General features: G+C 36.6%; 1 protein-coding gene across 17 annotated transcripts in view; it reads left to right on the top strand.

Moving 5' to 3' along the window:
- Positions 1-25,988, top strand: part of ZNF518A (zinc finger protein 518A) — a 103,325-nt gene that overhangs the window by 22,889 nt on the left and 54,448 nt on the right. For 3 of the 17 annotated variants that reach the window (XM_050802851.1, XM_050802845.1, XM_050802846.1), the window contains 3 exons: positions 3,739-3,789; positions 4,343-4,466; positions 4,618-16,857. In XM_050802851.1, coding sequence (XP_050658808.1) covers positions 4,744-9,186 — 4,443 coding nt within the window. In that variant the 5' untranslated portion in view covers positions 3,739-3,789; positions 4,343-4,466; positions 4,618-4,743 and the 3' untranslated portion in view covers positions 9,187-16,857. Of the gene's footprint in view, positions 1-1,336; positions 2,744-3,738; positions 4,467-4,617; positions 16,858-25,988 lie in introns of those variants that run through there. The other 14 variants (XM_050802853.1, XM_050802852.1, XM_050802854.1 and 11 more) reach the window with 7 other exon arrangements.

Raw genomic sequence — 25,988 nt, forward strand, 5'->3', positions numbered from 1 at the left:
TATGTTTAGGGGTAGGAGTAGTCGGAATTATCTCTCACTTCCTTACTTGGGGTATAATGGGCAGATCCTCATTAAATATTGATTGGATGAATGTTCCTAGTGAACTCCCTCTTTAAAAATGGTGGTTGGCAGTGGGTCGGCGTTGGTTTTTACTCCCCTCTCACCAGACCATTTCCTGTCAGACACCTTGCTGTATGTATATGGAATGTTTTTCTAGTTCCTAGCCATTTTGTAGGAGTTTTTAAGTTATATTGTTTGGTTGTTTCAGTAGGCAGTTAGGAGGAGGAGGAAGTCAGATGTTTTCAGTTGCCGTGTTCTTATAGGAAACTACAGATTATTTTAATACTTTTACAAAGTTGTATTATTTCAAGACCTATTGAGATGTTGGTCAAGTCTTACGCTGTAATAATACATATATAGAAGGCAGTAGTTTAAATAGCACATTTAAAACCAGTAATCTGGGCTGGACGTCGTGGCACACACCTATAATCTCAGCACTTTGGGAGGCCAAGGCAAGTGGATCACTTGAGCTCAGAAGTTCAAGACCAGCCTGGGCAACATGGCAAAACCTCATCTATGCAGAAAAATACAAAAATTAGCATACTGTGATGGTATATACCTATAGTCCCTGTTACCTGGGAGGCTGAGGTGGGAGGATTACTTGAGACCGGGAGATTGAGGCTGCCGTGAGCTGAGATCATGCCACTGCACCCCGGCCTAGGTGACAGTGAGACGCTGTCTCTAAATAAATAAATAAATAAATCCAGCAATCTTTGTTGGTGGGTAGAGATTGGACTGTGGTAAAAAGAACATTAGCTCATAGGTTGGAGGATTACAATTGTAATAAAATTTTTCTTTTTTTATGTTGAGATGTTCGCAACATGCCAACATGTTTTGTCCATATGTGGCAACCTTTGTATAAATTGCTGTCAGATATCAGGTTTGTGTATTAGTCAGAGTTCTCCAGAGACACAGAACCAATAAGATACATACACAGTCATACCTTTTTTAACAATGGGAATAAGTTCTGAGAAATGAGTCATGAGGTTATTTTGTCATTGTGTGAATATCAGAGTGTACTTACAAAAACCTAGATGGTGAACCTGTTACACACTTAGGCTATGTGGTATAGCCTATTGCTTCTAGGCTACCTGTATAGCATGTTACTGTACTGAATAGTGTATGCAAATGTAACACAATGATCAGTATTTGTGTATCTAAATGTAGAAAAGATGCAGCAAAATTACAATATTACAGTATTACAATCTCTTGAGACCACGTTTGTTTATTTGGTTCATTGTTGACTAAAACATAATTATGCAACATGGACTGTATACATGAGAGGGGATTTATTAAGGGAATTGACTCGTGTGGTTATGGAGGCTGAGAAGTCCTGTAACAGGTTGTCTGCAAACTAGAGACCCTGGGATGCTGGTAGTGTGATTCAGTCCAAGTCCAAACGCCTCAGAACCGGGGAAGCCGATGGTCCAATTCTCAGTCTGAGGCTAAAGGCCTAACCAAAGCGGGGCTGCTGGTCTGAGTCCTGGAGTCCTAAGGCTAGAGAGCCTGGAGTTCTGATGTCCAAGGGCAGGAGGAAGAGAGTGTCCTTGCTCCAAGAGAGAGGCAGGGGAAATCCTTTTCTCTCCTTTTTTGTTCTGCCAAGGCCCCTGGCCAATTGGATGGTGCCCACCCACACTGAGGCAAATCTGCCACACTCAATCTACTGACTCACATCCTGGTCTCTGGAAACACCCTCACAGACAAACCCAGAAGTAATGTTTTATCGGTTTTCTAGGTGTTCCTTAATCCAGTCAAGTTGATACCTAAAATTAACCATCACAGATTGCTTCTCCATGCAACAAGTTGAACATAATTGAAGACATATAATAGACTCTCTAGAGAAACTTAAAATTTGAGGGCAAATAACAAACCCCAAACTAGCTAAAATACACAAACTCCTCTAGTGCTATATTGTATATGCCATTAAATACGAAGAAGATTGACATTCAACTTTATTTAACAGTTACCAAGCTTAAGTAAGAGCTAAGTGGATTTCCTAATAAGATGGTCTCTTTTATCCTTATTGTTATGCCATTTTTTTGACTTACAAAAATGTTCCCAGTGAAACTTTTGAACCTCTTGTATTTGAAGTTGAAACTAGTGAAAACACATGAAAACTCGAGTAGTACAGAAGAGGTGTCAAATGTGAAATAGGACATAAGCAGTGTAAATACTGAGTTTCCATCTGCTAGGCATCTAAAATTTTTTGATACTCAAACAGAAAAAGTGTGTATTACATTTTAATAATCCTATTCTCAAGGTCTAAGTGAGACATTATTAGAGAAAGAAGCCAAAGCTGTCTGTTATGTTTTATTTCACAACCATTTTGACTCCTGAGTTACATATTAGAGTATCTTACAAGATTAGACAGTTTGATTTCCTACCTCTATATATATTCCATTTCCCCACTCTTGCCCTAGTCCCTGAAGGAAAACTGAACACGTGATTTAGTAATACTATTTTCTTTTTAATAAACTCATATAATTCTTTCTACACCCAGCCTGGGCAACATGGTGAAACCTCATCTCTACAAAAAATGCAGAACATTAGTTGGGTATGGTGGCGCATGCCTGTAATCCGTGCTGCACGTCGGGAGGCTGAGGTGGGAGGATCACCTGAGCCTGGGAGGTCAAGCCTGCAGTGAGCCGTGATGGTGCCACTGCACTGCAGCCTGAGTGACAGAGTGAGCCCCTGTCATCAATCTTTTCTTTCTCTTTCTCTTTCTCTTTCTCTCTCTCTCTTCCTTCCTTTCCTTTCCTTCTTTCCTTCCTTTCTTTCTCCTCCCTCCCTTCTTCCTTCCTTTCTTTTCTTTCTTTTTTTTCTTCCTTCCTTTCTTCTTTCTTTTCTTTTTTTTCTTTTCTTTTCTCTTAACAAAGCAGTGAGTTAAAACCTGACTGTTGGATTGTAGAGCCCTTCTCTTATTGGTAATTAGCGTCTAGTTCATTCTCCTAGAAAGGCAAGTGCTCTGCTTTGCTAGTCATTCTGAAATCATCTGTAAGCCCCATCTTTGTTTAAGAATAGCAGATAATTCTTCTCAGCGTTTTCTCCTGGTTTCCTGACAGTTCCAGTTACTTTTTCAGCTTTTCTTGTTTTAGGGCCCTAAAAACCCTTCATAAGGCCTTCATCTTGTATTAAACATCCCATTCTAGATTCACATTTTACTGTATTAGTCATGGCATGTAAAACAGTTCAACAATTGGTATCCTTCTGATTAATTTATTGTAGATCTCTTAATATGTAAGTAACTCAACTTTTAATCATTCCCTCAGTAAAGGATTTCTAAAACACTAAAGTTCATAGGCATTTAGATTAATTGAAGTTTAAAGCTGAGACCTTTGGCTAGACATTTATGGATGGGGAGCTTAATGTGATTTATACTATATTTTGTTTAGCTTATCTGATTTTGTCTATTCATATATATATAGCACAAAATTAAAAACATGTAATTTTTCTAATAATGCAGTTTGATATTTTAATGACTGAACCTTCAGTATTCAGATTCCTGTCTCAACAATGTATTGTTATGTCCCATATATGATAATCACATAGAGTAATAGTGGTAGCCATGATTTATATAGCACTTTTAAGGATATTTTTACATATATTTTCTCATTTTATATTCACAACAACATTGTGAAAGACATAGGGGAAGTACTAATTTTTTCCCCCATTTTACAGATGAAGGAACTAAGACACAGAGGTTGAGACTTGTCTAAAGTAACATGACCAGTAAGTGCTTGAATTAATGCAGGTAGGTAGTGATGGGTATGTTCTAATCTGCCAAGGGCTTTTCCTTGCTGTCATCTGGCTAGAGTTCTAGGGATATAAATCCACATAGCAAAATGGTAGGGAACCAGAAAGGTAGTAAGTAGATGAACTTTAGGACTACACCAGGAAAATGGTGCTGCTGTTCTTTTAAATTTCTTCCTTTTTGTTCTTTTTGTTTGTTTGTTTGCTAACCTGTTAGTAATGATAAGCAGATACTGTCTTTGGTTGTTTCTGTTAGATGAATGAAGCTTTTGTTAATTTAACTGTAGATTATCTCTGAGGAGCTAAGGAAGTAGAAAATCTGGAGAGAAGTCTGTTGGTATTGTCACAGGGAATAGCTATTAGATCAACTAAGCAAATGAAAAAGTTAATAGTATATGGATAAACCACATGTGAGTAATTGGAACTTTTTAGGATTCTGAGATTTTTAAAGTCTTGTTTAAAAACTGTGTTATCACCTTAATATAAAAATCTTAGTGCTTGAGCGTACTTATCCAACTGTGGTTTTCTTTAGATGAGGAAACTGAGGTCCAGAGAAGTTGAAGCTTTCCCAAGGTCACACAGCAGAGCTGGAACTAGAGCTTGCATTTCCTGACTTCCAGATTAGTGTTATTTTTACTTCAAACTGTTACTTCTTGGTAAGCTGTTCTTAAAATACTTAACAAGTCTTTTGTATATTTAATTTGTGTTTTTGATTAACATTCCTACTTTGTGCCAAAATGAACTTACAGATACGAAATTTACTATTATTTTTTGTGATGAGAGTTTCAATTCTTTGTTTAATTTTAGGTGAGTTATTGTGGGAAAAATCCTGTATTTTGAAGATGTCTCTACACAGTATCGTTTCCTGTTTAAATTACAGATAACTTCAAGAGTTTTCAGAAAAAAAGAAATTGGGACATTTTTGGTTAAATCATGCCATCTGAACAGAAAGAGTTATTTTGTGATGAAAAACAAACAACTTTAAAAAAAGATTATGATGTGAAAAATGAGATAGTTGATAGATCAGTACTTAAACCAAAAATTTCAGAAAGTATTCATTATGAACTAAAAAATGTGAAAATTCATTTGCCAAAAATAAATATTCCAAATGAAGTCCTATTGAAACATGAAGTTGACAAATACAGAAAATTATTTCAGAGTAAACAGCAGACTGCAAGAAAATCTATCAGTATAAAGACTGTAAGCTGTGTAGAGGAGTGTACATTGCTTCATAAGTCTGAGAGAGCTGAAGAAGAGGGTATAAAAATGTCTGCAAAAATACTCAATTTCAGCTGTTTAAAATGCCGAGACAACACTCGATACAGCCCAAATGATTTGCAGAAACACTTTCAAATGTGGCACCATGGCGAATTACCTTCATATCCTTGTGAAATGTGTAGCTTTTCAGCAAATGACTTTCAGGTATTTAAACAACACAGACGAACCCATAGAAGCACTTTAGTAAAATGTGACATTTGTAACAATGAGAGTGTATATACTTTACTGAACTTGACAAAGCATTTCACATCCACACATTGTGTTAATGGTAATTTTCAATGTGAAAAGTGTAAGTTCTCCACCCAGGATGTTGGCACATTTGTTCAGCACATTCATAGACATAACGAAATTCATTATAAGTGTGGTAAATGTCATCATGTATGTTTTACCAAAGGAGAGCTTCAGAAGCACCTTCATATTCATTCTGGTACTTTTCCCTTCACTTGTCAATATTGTAGCTATGGTGCCACCAAGAGAGAACACCTTGTAAGACATGTTATAACTTTGCACAAAGAACATTTATATGCAAAAGAAAAACTGGAAAAAGACAAATATGAAAAAAGAATGGCAAAGACTTCAGCAGGACTTAAGCTAATACTGAAAAGATATAAAATAGGTGCATCAAGGAAGACATTCTGGAAACGTAAGAAAATTAACAGTGGAAGTGATAGAATTATAGAAAAGAACACACAAGTGCTTCAAAAAATGAACAAAACACAGACTAAATCTGAAGACCAGAGCCATGTTGTTCAAGAGCATTTAAGTGAAGAAAAGGATGAAGGACTACACTGTGAGAATGATAAAGCCCCTGAATCAGAGTCAGAGCCAACTCCTGTGTCCACTGGGCAAGGTAATAAAGCTGAAGAGGGACCAAATGCTAGTTCAGGTTTCATGAAGACTGCTGTACTAGGACCTACACTGTTAATGCTGAAAAATAATAAAATAACAGTTCCTCCTAACTATAGTGCTAAGTTTATGGGCTTCAAGATGATGGATGGAAAACAGCATATTGTATTAAAATTGGTGCCTATCAAACAAAATACATGTTCACCAGACTCACACTCAGGTGCTGCAAAGGACAGTACTGCTAATTTGCAGCCCCAGACTTTGGACACTAATGGATTTTTGACAGGAGTAACAACTGAGTTAAATGATACAGTTTATATGAAAGCAGCTACTCCATTTTCGTGTTCATCTTCTATACTTTCAGGGAAAGCAAGTTCAGAAAAGGAAATGACTTTGATATCTCAAAGGAATAATAAGCTTCAAACAGTGGATAATGAGAAAAGTGTATCTTCTGTGTCAACAACGTCAGAATTGGTTACATCATCAGTGAATTTGACCACAAAATTTGAAACAAGAGATAATGTTGACTTCTGGGGAAATAATCTCACTCAGAGTCACCCCGAGGTATTAGGTACCACCATTAAAAGTCCAGATAAAGTCAACTGTGTTGCCAAACCAAATGCATACAGCAGTGGAGATATGCATAATTATTGCATTAATTATGTCAACTCTGAGCTACCTGTTGAGTCCTCCAACCAAGGATCATTACCTTTTCATAATTACTCAAAAGTGAATAATTCTAATAAACGTCGTAGGTTTTCAGGAACAGCAGTGTATGAAAACCCTCAAAGAGAATGTTCATCCAGCAAAACAGTTGTCCAACAACCAATTAGTGAATCATTTTTATCACTAGTGAGACAGGAGACCTCAAAACCAGATAGTCTGTTAGCATCTATTAGCCTTTTAAATGATAAAGATGGAACTTTAAAAGCAAAATCTGAAATTGAAGAACAGTATGTTTTAGAAAAAGGACAAAATATTGATGGACAAAACCTGTACAGTAACGAAAATCAAAATTTAGAGTGTGCGACTGAAAAATCTAAATGGGATGACTTTTCTAATGTCGATTCACCTATGATGCCTAGAATCACATCTGTTTTCTCTCTCCAGAGCCAACAGGCATCAGAATTTCTGCCACCTGAAGTAAACCAATTGCTTCAGGATGTATTGAAAATAAAACCTGATGTAAAACAAGACTCTAGTAACACTCCAAATAAAGGCCTACCACTTCATTGTGACCAGTCATTTCAAAAACATGAGGGAGAAAGCAAAATTGTTGAATCTTCGAAAGATTTCAAAGTGCAAGGCATCTTCCCAGTTCCACCTGGCAGTGTGGGTATTAATGTGCCTACAAATGATTTGAATTTGAAATTTGGGAAAGAAAAACAAGTGCCATCAGTGCCACAAGATGTGAGAGATTCAGAGAAGATGCCTAGAATTTCAGGTTTTGGCACATTACTTAAGACTCAGTCAGATGCAATAATAACACAGCAGCTTGTAAAAGACAAACTACGAGCCACCACACAAAATTTAGGTTCTTTTTATATGCAGAGTCCACTTTTAAATTCAGAACAAAAAAAAACTATAATTGTTCAGACTTCGAAAGGATTTTTAATACCACTGAACATTACTAACAAGCCTGGGCTACCGGTTATTCCCGGAAATGCACTTCCATTGGTTAATTCACAAGGTATCCCTGCTTCTCTTGTTGTCAACAAGAAACCTGGGATGATTTTAACACTTAATAATGGGAAACTTGAAGGTGTTTCCGCTGTCAAAACCGAGGGTGCCCAAGCTCATGGAACTATGACTAAGGAGCCTTGCAAAACACCTATTTTGAAGGTAGAACCAAACAGTAATTGTCTTACACCTGGACTTTGTTCCAGCATTGGCAGTTGTTTGAGCATGAAAAGTAGCTCAGAAAATACTTTGCCATTAAAAGGCCCTTACGTTTTGAAACCAACAAGTTCTGTGAAAGCTGTTCTTATTCCTAACATGCTATCCGAGCAACAGAGCACTAAGTTGAATATCTCTGATTCAGTAAAACAGCAGAATGAGATTTTTCCAAAACCACCTCTTTATACCTTCTTGCCTGATGGCAAACAAGCTGTTTTTTTAAAGTGTGTGATGCCAAATAAAACTGAGCTGCTTAAGCCCAAATTAGTCCAAAATAGTACTTACCAAAATATACAGCCAAAGAAACCTGAAGGAACACCACAAAGAATATTGCTGAAAATTTTTAACCCTGTTTTAAATGTGACTGCTGCTAATAATCTGTCAGTAAGCAACTCTGCATCCTCATTGCAAAAAGACAATGTACCATCTAATCAGATTATAGGAGGAGAGCAGAAAGAGCCAGAATCTTCTAGAGATGCCTTACCCTTCTTACTAGATGACTTAATGCCAGCAAATGAAATTGTGATAACTTCTACTGCAACATGCCCAGAATCTTCTGAGGAACCAATATGTGTCAGTGACTGTTCAGAGTCCAGAGTATTAAGGTGTAAAACAAATTGTACAGTTGAGAGGAACTTCAATAGAAAAAAGACTTCCAAAAAAATTTTTTCAAAAACAAAAACTCATGGAAGTCAAGACTCTGAAACTGCCTTTGTATCTAGAAACAGAAACTGTAAACGAAAGTGTAGGGATAGTTACCAAGAACCTCCAAGAAGAAAAGCAACATTGCATAGAAAGTGTAAAGAAAAGGCAAAACCTGAAGATGTCCGTGAAACATTTGGATTTAGCAGACCTAGGCTTTCAAAAGATTCCGTCAGAACTTTGCGGCTTTTCCCTTTTAGTTCTAAACAGCTTGTGAAATGTCCTAGGAGAAACCAACCAGTTGTAGTTTTGAATCATCCTGATGCAGATGCACCAGAAGTAGTAAGTGTAATGAAAACTATTGCTAAATTTAATGGACGTGTACTTAAGGTTTCATTGTCAAAAAGAACTATAAATGCTTTACTGAAACCAGTTTGTTATAACCCTCCTAAAACAACTTACGATGATTTTTCCAAGAGGCACAAAACATTTAAACCTGTTAGTTCTGTGAAAGAAAGATTTGTGCTAAAATTAACACTGAAAAAGACAAGCAAAAACAATTACCAGATTGTGAAGACTACCTCTGAAAATATTTTGAAGGCTAAATTTAACTGTTGGTTTTGTGGTAGAGTATTTGACAATCAGGATACTTGGGCTGGTCATGGGCAGAGACATTTAATGGAAGCTACTCGGGATTGGAACATGTTAGAATAGTTTACCATAATTACCAAGGAAAAGAAAAGTAAAATTACCTTAGAAGAAAACAATGGGTTGAATTACTGTAATGCAGACATTTTCTACTTCAGTATAGGACCTGAAATTGAACACTTAAAAAGTTGATTATCTTTCTGTGGAAGAGTAAACGTTGTATGTATGATATTTGAAACTGCTATTCCTGCACTCAGAAGTTTTGAAAGAAACTAATCACAGCACAGAAGTACCTTGATTTAATTTTTTAAACATGTGTTCTTGGGAAGTTAGGGCTAAAGAAAATTTTGATAAAACAATTTTCCCACTTTAGTTCTTTAGTGACTCTTAGTAGAGGGTAATGGCTGACACCCCCATTCCCTCTCTTCTTCCACCAGCCTTATGCATCTAAGTGTAGCTCCTCTGGAGATGGAGAGCTCTTTCATCATAGAACTGAAGGAGTTTCTCACATTTGTGAAGATACTTTGAGAGAATTTGGGTAAAGAAGTTAGTCTATGTCTGCTAAATATAGTTATTTTGAAGGATATTAGGCTCCTTGAAAGTACGTTTAACTCACTACAGTTACACCTCATATAATGCTTGAAGAGTTTTTGGCAAGTAAATTTGTTTTCCAGTTGAACTCTGTCACATGTTAGAGATTGGGAACACTCTCTGGTGATTTTCTTTTTCTAAATGACGATGTCAAACATTGCAGTAGATGAGCAGCTTCAAGAGAAGAATTTAAACTTTTTGTCTCATTGAAAGTTTGGTTAAAGAACTTGAACATAGTTGTGAATTTGATTATATTCTCTGATGATCCCCTTGCACAGAACTATGCTTATCTCATTTAAGTTGTTTGTCCACCATAAACAAATGGCCATTTTTTCTTCTTGGTTCCCATCCCTTTAAAAAGAATGGAACATAGGAGCACTTCCAAGGAAGTGGCTTTTCTTGAAAGTTAAAATTTTTTACCAAAACAATGTTCTGAAGCAAGATCATATTTTTGTCTGTATTCACTTTATTATTTGAACATGTCCAAATTAGGACAAACCATTTCGGTTAGCTGCTTCTTAGTGTGACTGACAACCCAAAACATATATACAGATTGTTGGCATTTGGTAAAGGAAGCATCAACAGTGGACCCAGAGGCAGTGCATAAAACCTTAGGATAGATTCCTAAGGGACATGCCCAACAGAGTTTTAAAATGGATGTTTTCATGATGACAACAGAATCATAGATTTAGATTTTTCACCTTGTAAGTTTGGATCAAATTTTGTTGGATCTTTGGATGATGGAGTTCTTGTATTACAAAATTACGTGCTATATGATTTTTTGTTACATTGTTACGAGTGTTAATGACATTTTCATTGATTGATGAAAACTTCAGGGCTTCTTTTCTGTATATAACAAATCTGTACATATTTTTGTACCTTTTAGTTATGTAAATTTTGCACAGAAATTTTTGGCATAAGTTTATTTTCTTTCAGTTTAGTTCTGTGCATGCACTAATAAAACTGGTTGTTTACTTTAAAAGGAATATATAAGACTTTACCCATGTTATTTTCTTGGTTTTTATTTCAGATGTAGATTTTGTTTTTGAGGTAAATTCGTTTTTCAGGGATTGAACACTATTGTTAGCAAGTGCCTAAAAAAGATGTGAAACAGTTTACATATGTCAACTGTAACAGTAGGTCCCAAATGGGCCCATTCCCCTAATAGTTTTATTTTAAAGAAAGCCATACATAGAATGCTTCAAGCTATCTTGCTATGCACATTATACTTGTACTGTTTTGTGCAGTTTGTCTACTTTCTTAGTGAAGTATTTTTTGTATAAAATGTTACAATTGTGTTTCTTAAATTGAGCCTAAGAATGGAGTTAATTGGAAATATACAGTATATATTAATAATGTATATGGTGTTTAAAGAATGGTAAGCATTGTTAATTTCTGTAATGAGCATTTTCAATTAAATTTATCTTAAGTTTGTGTTTACACAATAATTTTTTTACTGTGCTAAAATCTAATGGACATTTTATTCCCTAACTAGGAAATACAGATTTTAAAGTGTATGTGTTTTTTCAATGCTAGTTAACTGTACAAGATAAAGTGTGGGATTTTTTTTCTTCCCAAAATCATAGATGATATATTGTTTAAGAAAGGTAACAGATACCATAATTTTACTGTGGTTACGCTGGCAAGGTAAGCCATAGAGAGGCTTATAGTCTTCAGTGCCCTAACGGCAATAAAAATAAAATGCTCTGTTTGTTACATACATAAAACGCTCTGTTTGTTACAGAGGCATCATTTGCTGTAAATAGGAGAGAGAAGGAACTTTCCTGCTAATATTCACACTATAAAATTACATTTCAGAATAGCCCTATCAGGAAAATAATGTCAAGATATGTACTTCTTGCCTTAAAGTTTTAACAGCCATTTAAGCTTCATGCTGCAGATATTCTAGTTGGAACTTTTTCTGATTTTGTTAACTTAGGGTTATTCTGAGGGAGGCAAACCTGCTTTGAGCTTCATTATTGCCATTGCAGAAAATCCAAAACAAAATCCTGTATCCTTTATTTTTTTGTGGTTTTTCAAAGAGGACTTTCCAAAATATATTCAGTAGTTCAAGGTTCTTATTACAATTGAAGAGTTAGTTTTAGTTTTGCAGTTGAAATTCTGGGTCAGGAATTGGTTTTATTTTTTCCAATTTGTCCATCTCCACTGAAATGCGTCTCTCACTATTTGGCATCTACTTAAAAAAATTCACTTTTCAAAGAATTTATCTTGCTAAGTATTCAGTAATACGAATTGAAATGTAATAGGTTTTTTAATGAAAAGTGTTTTCATGGAGAGGCTAGCAAATTTTTTCAATAAAGGGTCAGATAAATAACTTAAACTTCGTAGGCCTTCTAGTTTCTGTCCTAACTACCCAATTCTCACAATGCAGAAACAACCATAGACAATATATAAATGAATTCGTGTGGCTATGTTTTAATAAACAATTTACAAAAAGGAAGTGGGCTGAATTTGGGCTACCAGGCATAGTTTACCAACTGTTGCTTGAATTCCCTAAAGTCTGCTTTCAGAGTGGGATTTTTATTAAAAAACACAAGCTTGGTAAGTCTGGTGATGTACTCCACCTGTGTAAAAGAGCTACAAAGTGTACGAACTAAAATGTATGTGTATAAAGTTTCTAGTGTAGATGTATTTGTATAAAAATGAACAGACTGTAAATGTAATGACAGTGGTTAGTGGGTAAAATAGGTCATTTGTGTGCTAAGAATAATGCAACTTATGAAGGGATTAAAAATGAGATAGAGCAGAAATGCTGTGAGAAATTATGTCCAGGTTCGATGGGAAAAGGACTTAGGTATAGTGATTTGAAATAGCTGTTAAGAAAAAGTAATAGACATTCTTGGGATGGGAGAAAATGGAGGTGAATTAAAAACAGAATATTATATATTAATTCCATACAGCTTATCTTGATTTTTAAAAAATAAGATTCCTTTTCACCATTGACATCTACTTCCTTCCTTAACTTTCTTAACAGAGCCATTTGGGACATTCGCTCTGTTCTTTGCCTTAGCATCTTCTTAGGATCCTTGCTGTCAGCATACTTACCTTGACCCATTGGGGATCTCATCCAGCAAAACTTACTGGGGGGATTTTTCAGGGTGGTGGTTGTTGCTAGTTAGCAGAGTATGGCATTAGTGAAAAATTTCCCCTATAATGGAGAGTTGAAATGGTTGAGTTTGATGTTTATTAATTTATGTATGCCTTGCTCAATAAGTGGAGAGTTGAGAAGTAATTAGTATCTTGGAGGAAGTATTTAATGAAGTCATCTTTGAGGTGCTTTTTGACTAGTTTAACAAAGCTTCTGTTAATGCCTCCAAATTTAGGAATCTTTTCTGTTTAAAAAGAGAATAATTGTTACAAGAGTGGAAACTTTCAAGTAAATAGTGTGGAAAAAATATAACGTACATCAATTTTAGAAGTCATGATTTTAGGAGATGCCAAGAATGTGCTTAATTTAAATACTTATTCCTAGTGAAGACATTTCTAACGTGTTAGAATAAGAATTTTTCCATATACTTTAAAGTGCTTAAACCACAAGTGAGGGTTATGTTTTTGTGGCAGCTCTTGAAATAAATCTTTCAATTAAGGAGTGAAATGTTGCCTGCTATCATCAGTTACATGATAAGCTATTGCTAATGTCAAAGAATAGGAAAGCAAAATGAAAAATTGGGGAGAGAGACCAACATAATTGTAGATGACATGCTTTTAATATCTTGAAAGTTTAAAGGAGTACACTGAAAATTAGTTACCGTTCCTGAACAATTAACAGTAATCAACTGGGAAACAATAAAAGAAGACCCATTTATTTGTTTTTTGAGCTGGAGTCTCACTCTTGCCCAGGCTGGAGTGCAGTGGCGCAGTCTTGGCTCACTGCAGACTCTGCCTCTCAGGTTCAAGTGCCGCTCCTGTAGCTGAGATTACAGGTGCCCACGACGATGCCCAGCTAATTTTCATATTTTTAGCAGAGATGGGGTTTCACCATGTTGGCTAGGCTGATGTCGAACTCCTGACCTCAAGTGATCCACCTGCCTTGGCCTCCCAAAGTGCTGGGATTATAGGCGTGAGCCACCACACCCAGCTGGTAAGACCTGTGTATAATAAGAGGCACAAAATAATACGAGCCTGCCAAAAAACAACAGCAAGCAAAAAACAAAAACAAAAAAACAAAAACCAGACACCAGACCAAACCTGTAAGATATAACTGGGAGATACATAGTATTTCTGAGTGGAAGACTAAATATACCCACTTGGCAGATTACATTTTTACAGCTTTGTCCCCCACCCGTACCCCTATTCCCCTCTTCCTCCAACAGAACTGTTCTACAGGGAGGATTGTGGTTTAGGCATTCATTGAGGAGCTGATTTCCCATTCTCTCCAACTGTTCCATAGCGTAAAGGTACAGAGGTTCTGTTCAGTGGAGGGTTGGAGTGAGCTTCAAAAACTTAACTACACACCATTATAAGAGGCCTGAATTAGGGTTTTTCAGAGACACAGAACCAATGTAAGAAGTCTTGTCTTGAGGGAATTGGGTTATGTAATTATGGAGGCTGAGAAGTCCCACACTAGGCTGTCTGCTAGCTAGAGACCTAGTGATGGTGGTAGCATGACTCAGTCCAAGTCCAGAAGCTTCAGAACCAGGAAAACTGATGGCGTAACTCTCAGACTGAGGTAGAAGTCCTGAGAACCAAGGGGCCATGGGTGTAAGTCCCTGAATCCAAGTGCCTGAAAGCCTGGAGTTCTGATGTCCAAGGGCATGAGAATAAAGCTGTCTCAGCTCCTGGGGTATGCGGTTGGGGTTGAGGGGAGAAGATTCAGGGAAAGAGAATTAGCCTTTTCTCTTTTCCTTCTGTCCAGGCTTCTAGCTGTTTGGATTGTGCCTCAGTCACATTGAGGGCACATCTTCCCCATTCAGTCTGATGGCTCACATGCCAGTCTCTGAAAACACTCTCACAGACACACCCAGAAATAATGGTTTACCAGTTCTCTAGCTGTTCCTTAATCCATTCAAGTTGACACTGAAAATTAACTCTCACAGGACCTGACTTTATTTGTAACAGACTTCAGAGTATTGTAGAAAACAGTAGAGCAGTCAGTAACAGTGGAGGTTGAGTAGTCAGTAACAGTGGAGGTTAAACAGTTGCCAGGTCATTCCAATAGATAACCAGAAACTTCAAGAACGGATCAGGGAGGCCAGGCACCGTGGCTCACGCCCGTAATCCCAGCACTTTGGGAGGCCGAGGCGGGCGGCTCACAAAGTCAGGAGATGGAGACCATCCTGGCTAACACAGTGAAACCCCATCTCTACTAAAAATACAAAAAATTAGCTGGGCGTGGCAGCGTGCACCTGCAGTCCCAGCTACTTGGGAGGCTGAGGCAGGAGGATGGCGTGAACCCGGGAGGCGGAGCTTGCAGTGAGCTGAGGTTGCATCACTGCACTCCAGCCTGGGCGACAGAGTGAGACTGTCTCAAAAAAAAAAAAAAAAAAAAAAAAAAAAAAATCAGGGAAAGAGACAACCTAGATAAAACTACAGACATCCCTTGTGATCAGGAAGACTGTGTGCATACTGAAGGCTGTCAACTCAGAGGAGTGACCAGAGAGAACTTCTAAACTGCAAGTTCCTGGCCAAATGCAGGGCAAACTTGTAAACTCCCTAAGTAGTGAAAGCAGTCTTCAAGCCATACATTAATTAGTCAAGCCAAGTCACTAAAGGGAAGATGATCAGTGTGCAGAGATCCTATGTTACCTAAAATGTCCAGTTTCAACACAAAAATTGAGATATGCAAAGAAACAGAAAAGTATGTGTCCCATATGACAGAGAAATGTAGGAAATATAAAGTTGTTTTGAGGGATACCAAATTTAGGATAAATGCTAAACAGCTGTTATATGTTCAGAGGCTGGGTGCAGTGGTTCATGCCTGTAATGCCAGCAGTTTGGGGGGCTGAGGTGGGTGGATCGCTTGAGGCCAGGAATTTGAGACCAGCCTGGCCAAAATGATGAAACCCCGTCTCTACTAAAAATAAATCATCCAGGCATGCTGTTGGGTGCCTGTAGTCCCAGCTACTCAGGAAGCTGAGGCAGGAGAATCGCTTGAATCCAGGAGGCAGAGGTTGCAGTGAGCCGAGATCGTGCCATTGCTCTCCAGCCTGGTAGACAGTGAGACTCCACCTCAAAATAAATAAATAAATAAACCCAAAGAACTAAAGGAAACCAGGTGTAAAGAATTAAGGAAAGTATTCTAATGTCTCACCAAGTAGAGAACATAGAGAATTTTTTTTTTTAAGAACTAAATGAAAATTCTGGAGTTGAAAAGTATGATAACTACAATTTAAAAAGTTACTAGAAAGGCTCAATACTAGATTTGAGCTGGTAAAAGATAGAATCAGCAAACCTGCAGATAGATTGGTAGAAGACATGCAATGTGAAACAGAAAAATAAGTTTGAAGAAAAAATGTTCCTCACACTATGTACACAAAAATGAACTTAAAATGGACCATAGACCTAAATACAAGCAAAAACTGTAAAACTCTTACAAAAAATATAAACAAATATTTGTAATCATTCTCTAGGCAAAGCTTTCTTAGCTATTACACCAAAAACAAAAACAAAAATGCAATAGATAATTTGTTTTAAAAGACATCATTTTTATTACAGGAGATTGTAAAACTAGTCTGTTTTATCTGTTTCAGATTAATTTCAAGTTAATTTCAATAGTGAAAAATTTGCTCTGTATACTTTCATTCTGCCCATGCTGTTATTGTCACAAACTACATCTTTATAACAATTATGTGTCCATCAACATAGTTTTATAATTATGCAGTTTTAAAAATCAGATAGGAGGGAAGAACAAGAGTTACAAACAGATATACATTGTCTTGCTGCTCCAAAATCTGCAGTGTAAAAGGCCCCATGCACAAGGGCAACGTGCTTATTCTGTTGGAGTCAGAGTGAGAGGCCCAGAGGTTGCACCTCACTTGGCTGCTCACTGGGTCTTGGATGCAGGGTTCAACCACTTGGCCAATGGGAATGGTGTGCCAAGATCTGCTCCTTTATTTTATTTTTTGCTCACCACATGGGAATTGAGATGCACCCTTAAATAAAGCATTTGTGTTCCAAGTTAAAAAACTCTTTTATGTTTATTTGTGCTGGTGAATATATTTATCTTTCCAGTGTTTTTTGTTTTGTTTTGTTTTTGTTTTTTTCCTTCGTGTGGGTTCGAGTTACTGTCTAGGGTTCTTTCATTTTAGCTTGATACTCCCTTTAGCTTTTTTTTTTCTTGTAGAGCAATTCTGCTAGCAACAAACTCAGTTTTTGTCTGTCTATGAATATCTTAATTTTTCTTTTTAAAAGAATAGCTTTGCTGGATATAGAATTTTTGGTTGACGGATTTTTTTGGTTTTTTTTAAATTTTCCATTCAACACTTTTAATATGTCATCCCATTGCCTTCTGGCATCCATGATTTCTAATGAGAAATCAGCTGTTAATTCTCCTGATGTCCTTTGGATGTGATGACTCACTTCTTTCTCTCTTGCTGCTTTCAAGATTCTCTTTTTGTCCTTGTCTTTCAACAGTTTGATTATAACGTGCCAGTATCCATATCTTTGAGTTTACGTTACTTGGAGGTTCTGGAGCTTTGTAGAATGGTAGATTAACGTTTTTCATTAAATTTCTTTTTTATTTCATTAAATTTGGGAGGTTTTCAGTTATTCAAATATTCTTCCTGATGAATTATCTTTTTTCTCTCTTTCTGAGACTCATCTTATGCATATGCTAGTATTGTTACTGTTTATTTTAGAAAGGCAGGTTCTTGCTCTGTTGTCCAGGCTGGAGTGCAGTGGTACAGTCATAGCTCACTGCAACATTGAACTCCTAGGCTCAAGCATTCCTTCCACCCCAACCTCCCAAATAGCCCAGCTAACTTTTTAAAAATTTTTTGTACAGATAGAATCTTCCATGTTGCCCAGTCTGGTCTTGAACTCTTGGCCTCCAGGGATCCTCCTACCTTGGTCTCCCAAAACACTGTGATTACAGGTGTGAGCCACTGTGTTTGGCCATATGCTGGTATTCTTGTTGATATCTTACAGGTCTTTCAGGCTCTGTTCATTTTTTGGTTTTCTTTCTGTTTCTCAGACTGTATGCCAACTGATCAGTCTTAGAGTTCACAGATTCTTTGTTTTGCCTGCTTACATCTACTGTTGAGCCCTTTTAGTGAATTTTTATTTCAGTTACTGTGCTTTTCACCTGTAGAATTTCAATTTGATTCTTTTAATAATTTCTATCCCTTTGTTGATGTTCTCTATCTGGTTGAGCTGTATTTCTCTTTAGTTCTTTAAACATGGTTTGTTTTAGTTCGTTGAACATATTTAAGATAACTGAGTTGAAGTCTTTGTTCAAAATGTACAATACCTTAGGGATGATTTCTGTTGATTGCTTTTTTTCTCTATGTATGGGTCATACTTTCCTCTTTGCATGTCTCATTTTTTTGTTGTTGAAGAATTTAAAAGTGTGAATTTTGTAATGTGGCAACTGAAAATCAGATTCTCCCCTCCGATCTCTCAGGTTTGTTATTCTTACCGTGTTTTATTCTTGTTGTCTAGTGACTTTTCTGAACTGATTTTGTAATGCTTGTATTCTTTGCCATTTGTGGCCATGAAAGTCTTTGTTCTGTGAGTTTAACGGTCAACTAATTAGTAGACAGAGATAAACTCTTGGAATGAATAAATCTTCCAGTGTTTGCTAAGGGACTTGTGTGTTTTCATGACACATCTTCAACATTCAGCCAGGTGGCTTACAACTCTACCTTCACCTTCAGCCTCCAGGATGGCCATTGTGAGAGTTTAGGGCCTTCTCACATCTTTTCTTAGCACACATACGGCCCTGGGCATGAGTGTGACCTTCTAAATTCTCAGGAATATGTTAAAGCTTTCCAGAGTCCCTGTGGACATCTCATTTCCCAGGCTTTTCTTCCAAGCTTTTTGGTTATTCTATTGCCTGTCCCAGTTGTTGTCTGTCAGCCCAGGCAGCAGCAATTAAAGCATTTGCCTGCTAATATTTTAAACATTACCCCCTAGTTAGCAACTTTAGCTCTGGACCAACTCCAAGTTAGGCAAAATAAAGACAGTCCTTCTGAGGTGGTCTTCCAGGGAGCCACAGACAGGTCAGTATAAATAGTTAAAGTATTTTGTGACTGACGTCTGTTTTTCCTCTAATACTGGGAATGAGGGCTGTTATTTTCAGGGCTATTGCTGAGGTAAGGAGTGGAGAATGAGACTAGAGTGACTTAAAATACCACAAAGCTGTTGTTCTGAGATTCAGCCATTTTTCTTGGGTAAGCACTTCCTGGGATGCTGAAAGCTTTTGATTAGTTTCTAAAGTTCCAAAAAAGTTGATTCTGACAGTTTCTTTGCCAGACTTTTAATTGCTTTTATGTTAGGGCAGAGTTTCAAAGTCTTTGCTCTTTTCACTGACACCACATTATAGATAAATTTAACTTCATTGAAATTTCAAAAAAATTATTGCTTCAATGGATATCATCAAGAAAGTGAAGACAACCCACAGATTGGGAAGAAATGTTGTATATCATACATCTGATTATGCATTTTAATTTAGAATAATGAACCCTTACAACTTAGAAGACATGTAACCCAATTTAAAGTGGGCAAAAGATCTGAATAGAATTTCTCTAAAGAGGATATGCAAATGGCCAAAAAACACCTGAAAAGATGCTCAACATCATTAGTCATTAGGGAAATGAAAACCAAGATCACGTGAGATACCACTTTATACCCTCTTGGATGGGTGTTGAAAAAATAAAAACCCAGGTGATGAGGCCAGGAAGAGTTTGGAACCCTCATACACTGTTGGGAAAGCAAAATGGTACAGTCATCTCAGAAAACAGTATGGGACTTTCTCAATAGGTTAAATGTAATGTTACCCTGTGGCCCAGAGCTGCTTCTCCTAAGTGTATACCCCAAATAATTTAAAACAGGTGTTCACACAAAAATTTATACAAGGATGTTCATAGCAGTATTATTCATAGTGGCGTAAAGTGGAAACAACCCAAAGTCCATCAACTGATGAATATATAAATAAATGTGATATATATGTACAATTGAATATTATTCAATCATAAAAATTAAGTAGTAATTTATGCTACAACTTGGATGAATGTTGGAAACATTAGGTTAAGTGAAGGAAGCCAGTAACAAAAACATATGAGTTCATTTATATGAAATGTCAACAATAGGCACATTTACAAAGAATGAAAGTAGATTAGTAGTGGTTGCTTAGAGCTAAAAGCGTTTAAAGGAAATACATAGGGGACTGCTAAAGGACAAGGAGTGATAAAAATGTTCTAAAATTGTGATAGTTATGTAATTCTGGGAATTTACTAAGAAACCATTGAAGTGTACATTTTATATGTGTGAATTATATGGTATGCAAATGATATCTTAGTAACTCACACAGAGACATGTATAATGTGGGACACTATTAAGGGCAACATACGTGTAATGAAAATTTTTTTAAGTAGTCGAAGAAATAATGACTAGAAACTTCCCAAGTTTGGTGAAAAACATATTTCCAGAAGCTCAGCATACTCCAAGTAGGATAAATGCAGAGATTCATAAGTAGACATGTTATTGTCAGAATGTTGAAAGAAAAAAAATCTTGAAATTATCATGAGAAAAATGATGCATGGAATCCCCAATAAGATTAATAGTTGACTTCTCAGCAAAACCAAGGAGGCTAAAGGGAAGTGGATAACATATTCAAAGTTTTGAAAGAGAAACAAAACTGTCTTTCAAAATTGAAAGCAAAATGGGTATTTCAAATAAGCAAAATGAGAATTCATTGGTTGCAAACCTACCTTTCAGCAAATACTAAAAGTTCGTAAAACTGAAAGCAAATGACACCAGACAATAATTTGAATTCACAGGAAAAAAGAAAGACATTACATAATAGTAATTAAGTATAAAAGAGAATATAATTGCATCTTCATTTTCCTTTCTGTTATTTAAAAAGCAATCAAATAAAGCATTATGCATATCATTGTATTTTGGGGCCAATAATGGAAATGTTGTAACAATACAAGGAAAGTAGATGGGAACAAATCTATTTTGCAGTAAGGAAATGACACCAGATAGTATCTCAAATCCACAGGAAGAAGTGAAAAAAGTCATAATAGTAAATAAGAAGGCTCATATGAAAAACTATAAACACGTACTTGTTCTTTTTAAATTACCTTTAAAAGACAAAAAATTATATAGTAAGTATAACAATTTATTCTTGGGTTTGTAACATGTAAACCTATTGTGTATAACAATAATAGGGTGGGGGAGGGAATAGAACCATATAGTAGTAAAGTTTTGGTATTTCACTGGAATTAAGTTTGTATTTATCTGAAGTAGATTCTGATAAAGATGTATATTAGAAGCCCTAGAGCAACCACTAAGAAAATTCCTCAAAACATCATTAAAGGAATTAAAATTTATTTTAAAATAGCCAAAGAAGACAGTAAAGGAGAAACCAATTAACAAAAAAAGAATGAGACCTATAAAAAACAAAAGCACACTGGTAGACATAAATCCAACCATATTAATATAACATTAAATGTGAATGGATTAAGCAGTCCAATCAAAAGACAGAAATTTTCAGACTGGATAAATAACATTCATATGCAGTAAACTCTCCATGTCTGTAGGGTCTACATCTGCAGATTCAATCAATCATGGATCAAAAATGTAGTTAGGCATATGATGGTTGTGTCTGAACATGTGCAGACATTTTTCTTATTCCCTAAACAATACAGTATAACAACTATTTAGATAACATTTGCATTGTGTTAGATATTATAAGTAATCTGGAGATTAAAGTATAGAGGAGGATATTTGTAGGTTATATGTGAATACTATGCCATTTTTACATAAGGGACTTGAACATCCGTAATTTTGGTTTCCACAAGAGGTCCTAGAACCTCTTGGTGGCTAGCCCCCATGGAGGCTAAGAGAGAACTGTTTATATTATGGAAATTGACAGCAGATACAAACCAGGGCTTTTTACAACCCCTGACCAAGAAAGCTGATTTCACCAGCACCCTCTGTGGAGATCACAGTTCTAGTTTTTGTCCCTTGAATCTGAACAAACCATTCTGTCTACAGGAGTTACACTTTAGACTCAAAGATATTAATAGGTTGAAATTTTAAAAATGGAAAAACATGTTGTCTCAGTCATTTTGGGCTGCCATAACAAAATACCATAGACTGAGGGGATGAAACAACAAAAATTTATTTTCAAAAAACATTACTAGATATAAAGAGGGAAATTTTATAATAAAAGTGTCAACTCATCAGGAAGCTATAACAATTTTAAACACATATGCATCAAATAACAGAACCACAAAATCCATGAAGCAAAAACTGACAGAATTGAAGGGAGAAGTAGACAAATAAAGAATAATAGTTGGAGACTTTGATACTCCACTTTGCATAAATGAATAAAATAACAACAAAAGATTGGCAAGGAAATAGAAAACTTGAACAGCACTACAAAGCAACTAGAGCTACTATATCTGTGAAATCCACTCCAAAACAGCAGAATAGATATTCTTTTCCAAAGTACATGGAACATTCTCCAGGATATACCATATAAAACAAGTCTCAATGAATTTGAGAGGATGGGAATGATACAAAGTGTGTTCTCCAACCACAATAGAATTAAATTAGAACTTAAAGGAAATTTTGAAAATTCATAAATATGTGGCAATTGAACAATACTCATAAATAATCAGTGAGTCAAATAACAAACTCTCTTGAGGTTAATAAAAGAAAAAACCTACAAAACCTTGTGAGATGTGACTAAAGCAGTGCTTAGAGGGAAATTGATATCTGTGAGTACATTTAAAAAATAAAAAAACTTAGTGCCACAGAACTGTACACTTAAAAATGGCTAAAATGGTAAATTTTATGAATATTTACCACAATAAACAAGAAGATTTAAAATTAATAACATAACTTTATACCTTAAGGAACAAGAAAAAAAGAGCAAATTAAACCCAAAGCAAGCAAAAGGAAGAGAACCATAAAAATGAGGTGGAAGGAAATTGCATTGAGAATAGATAATAGAGGACATGAAGGAAACCAAAATTTGGTTCTTATCAAAGATCAACAAAATTGACAAGGTTTAGCTGGACTGGCTGAAAAAATAAAGAGAGAAGACTCAAATTACTAAAATCAGAATGAAAGAGTGGACAATACTACTACTCTTGAAAAATGAAAATGAATCTAAGGGAATACTATGAACAATTGAATGCCCAGTAATTAGATGACCTAGATGAAATTGACAAATCCCTAGAAAGATACAAAAACTATTACAAAAATGGCTCAAGAGGAAATATAAAATCAGAAGAAACCTATGGCAAGTAAGGTATTGAAATTATTCCCCCAAAATTGTAAGAAAAAGCCAGGTTTAGATGACTTCAGAATTCATTAGTAAACTCTACCAAAAAAAATTATAGATAGATGGATAGATGATAGATAGAAGAAAGAGAGAAGATAGATAGATAGATAGATAGATAGATAGATAGATAGATAGATAGATAGATAAGATAGATAGATAGATAGATCGATCCCAAATGCATATACTGGTGCTTTAACCTCCAATTAAGGTATTAGGATGTGGGACCTTAGGGAGATACTTAAGTTTAGATGAGGTCATGAAGATAGAGCCCTCACAGTGGAATTATTGCCCTTATAAGAAGAGTAAGAGACAAACATTTTTTCTCTCTGCCATGAGGATACAACAGGAAGTCACCATTTGTAAGGCAGGAAGAGGGGCCTGACTAGAACCCATCTATCCTGGCCACCTGGTCTCAAACTTCCCAGCTTCCATAACTGTGGGAAATAAATGCCTGTTGTTTGAGCCACTCAGTCTACAATATTTTGTTATAGCACCCAGAGCTGACTAAGAAATGTACACTTCCCAACTCATTCTATGAGGCAAGACAAAGACATCTAAAGAAAGCTTCCTTATGAATGTAGATGCAATGAAAACTAGTAAATCAAGCCTGGGGACATATAAAAATAAATCACTGCAAGACATTAGTATCTGGGCCACCACTTTGTACTTGGGGCAATTCATACCTTACATACCCACAGGATGGGTTCTCATTGTCTGCTGGGTAATGAGTAATCTGGTCCCAAAACCTCGTCTTTACTTCTTGCTTTCTTGGACTACTTTAGGTACTAACTCTGTCAATTGAGTCTTCTGGATAAGATGCTGACATGGAGTTTGGAATGCAAGAGGTTTATTGGACAGTAATGCTTGGGAAAATTTAAAGGGGAGGGAGGAGAATTGAGTAAGAAAAGCCTGCAAACCATAAGACAGGTCTGATAACTGGGGAAAGAAAGGGGTTGGTGAGTGGAAACTGCATTGGTTATAGAGAGTCTCAGATTGTCATGCATCTCATATACAGTCAGCCAACCCAATGGGTACTTCAGGTCAAAGTCTTTTAGAAGAATTCCATGTTGATCAAAAATGTAGACTGAAGGGTACTCAGGAAGACCTTATATTTGGCTTGAATCCTGAGACAGATTCTGAAAGCCCTAATAGCTAGAGGCTGTCAACCTAATTGCACTCCTTGCAGCTGAATTACAAGCCAGCCCGCCCTTCCTTCCTTCCTTCCTTCCTTCCTTCCTTCCTTCCTTCCTTCCTTCCTTCCTTCCTTCCTTCCTCCTTCCTTTCTTTTGTTTTTTAGAGATAGGTCTTACTCTGTCTCTCAGGCTGGAGTGCAGTGCAATCATTGTAACCTCAAATTCCTGGGCTCAAGCAATCCTTCTGCCTTCTGAGCAGCTAGGACTTCAGGTGCATGGCACCCTGCCTGGTTATTATTATTTTTTAAGTTTTTGTAGAGACAGGGTCTATGTTGCCCAGGCTGGTCTCAGACTCCTGGCTTCAAGTGATCCTCCTGGCCTTGGCTTCCCAAAGCACTGTTATAGATGTGAGCCACTACACTCAGCCTATAAATTTTTTCTTGAAGGGAGATCCAAGCTGTACACTTCCATGAATGCCACACTATAGGGCAATATCAAGTAGTACAACATTTATGTAATTGGAGTCCCAGAAAAGAAGGAGAAAATGGAGAAAAAAAAATTTGAAGCAATACTAACAAATTTTTCCCTAAATTTTATGAAAATTATAAACCTAAAGGTCCAGGAAGCTACGTGAAGCCCAAGCAGGAAAAGCATAAAGAAAACCATCCCAAACACATCATAATCATATTTCTGGCTGAGTGCCTATAATCCCAGCATTTTGAGAGGCTGAGATGGGAGGATCACTTGAGCCAGGAGTTTCAGACTACCTGGGAAACATAGTGAGACCTTGGCTCTACAAAAAACAAAACAGGGGTGGGCACAATGGCTCATGCCTGTAATCCCAACACTGGGAAGCCAAGTCAGGCAGATCACCTGATGTCAGGAGTTTGAGACCAGCCTGGCCAACATGGTGAAACTCCATCTCTACTAAAAATACAAAAACTAGCTGGGCATGGTGGCAGGCGCCTGTAATCCCAGCTACTCAGGCGGCTGAGGCAGGAGAATCACTTGAACCCAGGAGGCAGAGGTTGCAGTGAGCTGAGATTGTGCCACTGCACTCCAGCCTGGGCAACAGAGCAAGACTCTGTCTCAAAACAAACAAACAACAATAAAAACAACTTAGCTGGGTGTAGTTGTGCATGCCTGTAGTCCCAGCTACTTCAGTGGCTTCAGTGAGAGAATACTTGAGCCCATGAGGTTGAGGCTGCAGTGAGCCATGATCATGCTGCACTGCACTCCAGCCTGGGCAACAGAGTGAGTCTCTGTCTCAAAAAAAAAAAAAAAAAAATCACATTTCTGAAAGCAAGTGATAAAAATTTAACAGAAGCCAGAGGAAGAAAGTACACATATGTATTGAGAAACAAAGATAAGAGTTACTGCAGACTTACATCAGAAACTATGCAATCCAGAAGATAGTGGAATGATATTTTTAAAATATTGAAGGGAAAAATAAGTCATCCTAGAATTCTATGTCTAGTGAAATCATGTTTTAAGAATGAAGACAAACCAAAGACAGTTTAACATAAGAGAAATCTGAGATAATTCAGCACAACTATGCTACCTTAAATATTAAGAGAAATTTTTAGGTAGAAGAAAAATGGATATCTTGTCTACACAAAGGAATTAAGAGCACTGGACTTTTCCCTCATTGTTTAATTTCTTTTAAA

This window comes from Macaca thibetana, chromosome 9 (assembly GCF_024542745.1).
Source record: "Macaca thibetana thibetana isolate TM-01 chromosome 9, ASM2454274v1, whole genome shotgun sequence".
Taxonomy (NCBI): domain Eukaryota; kingdom Metazoa; phylum Chordata; class Mammalia; order Primates; family Cercopithecidae; genus Macaca; species Macaca thibetana.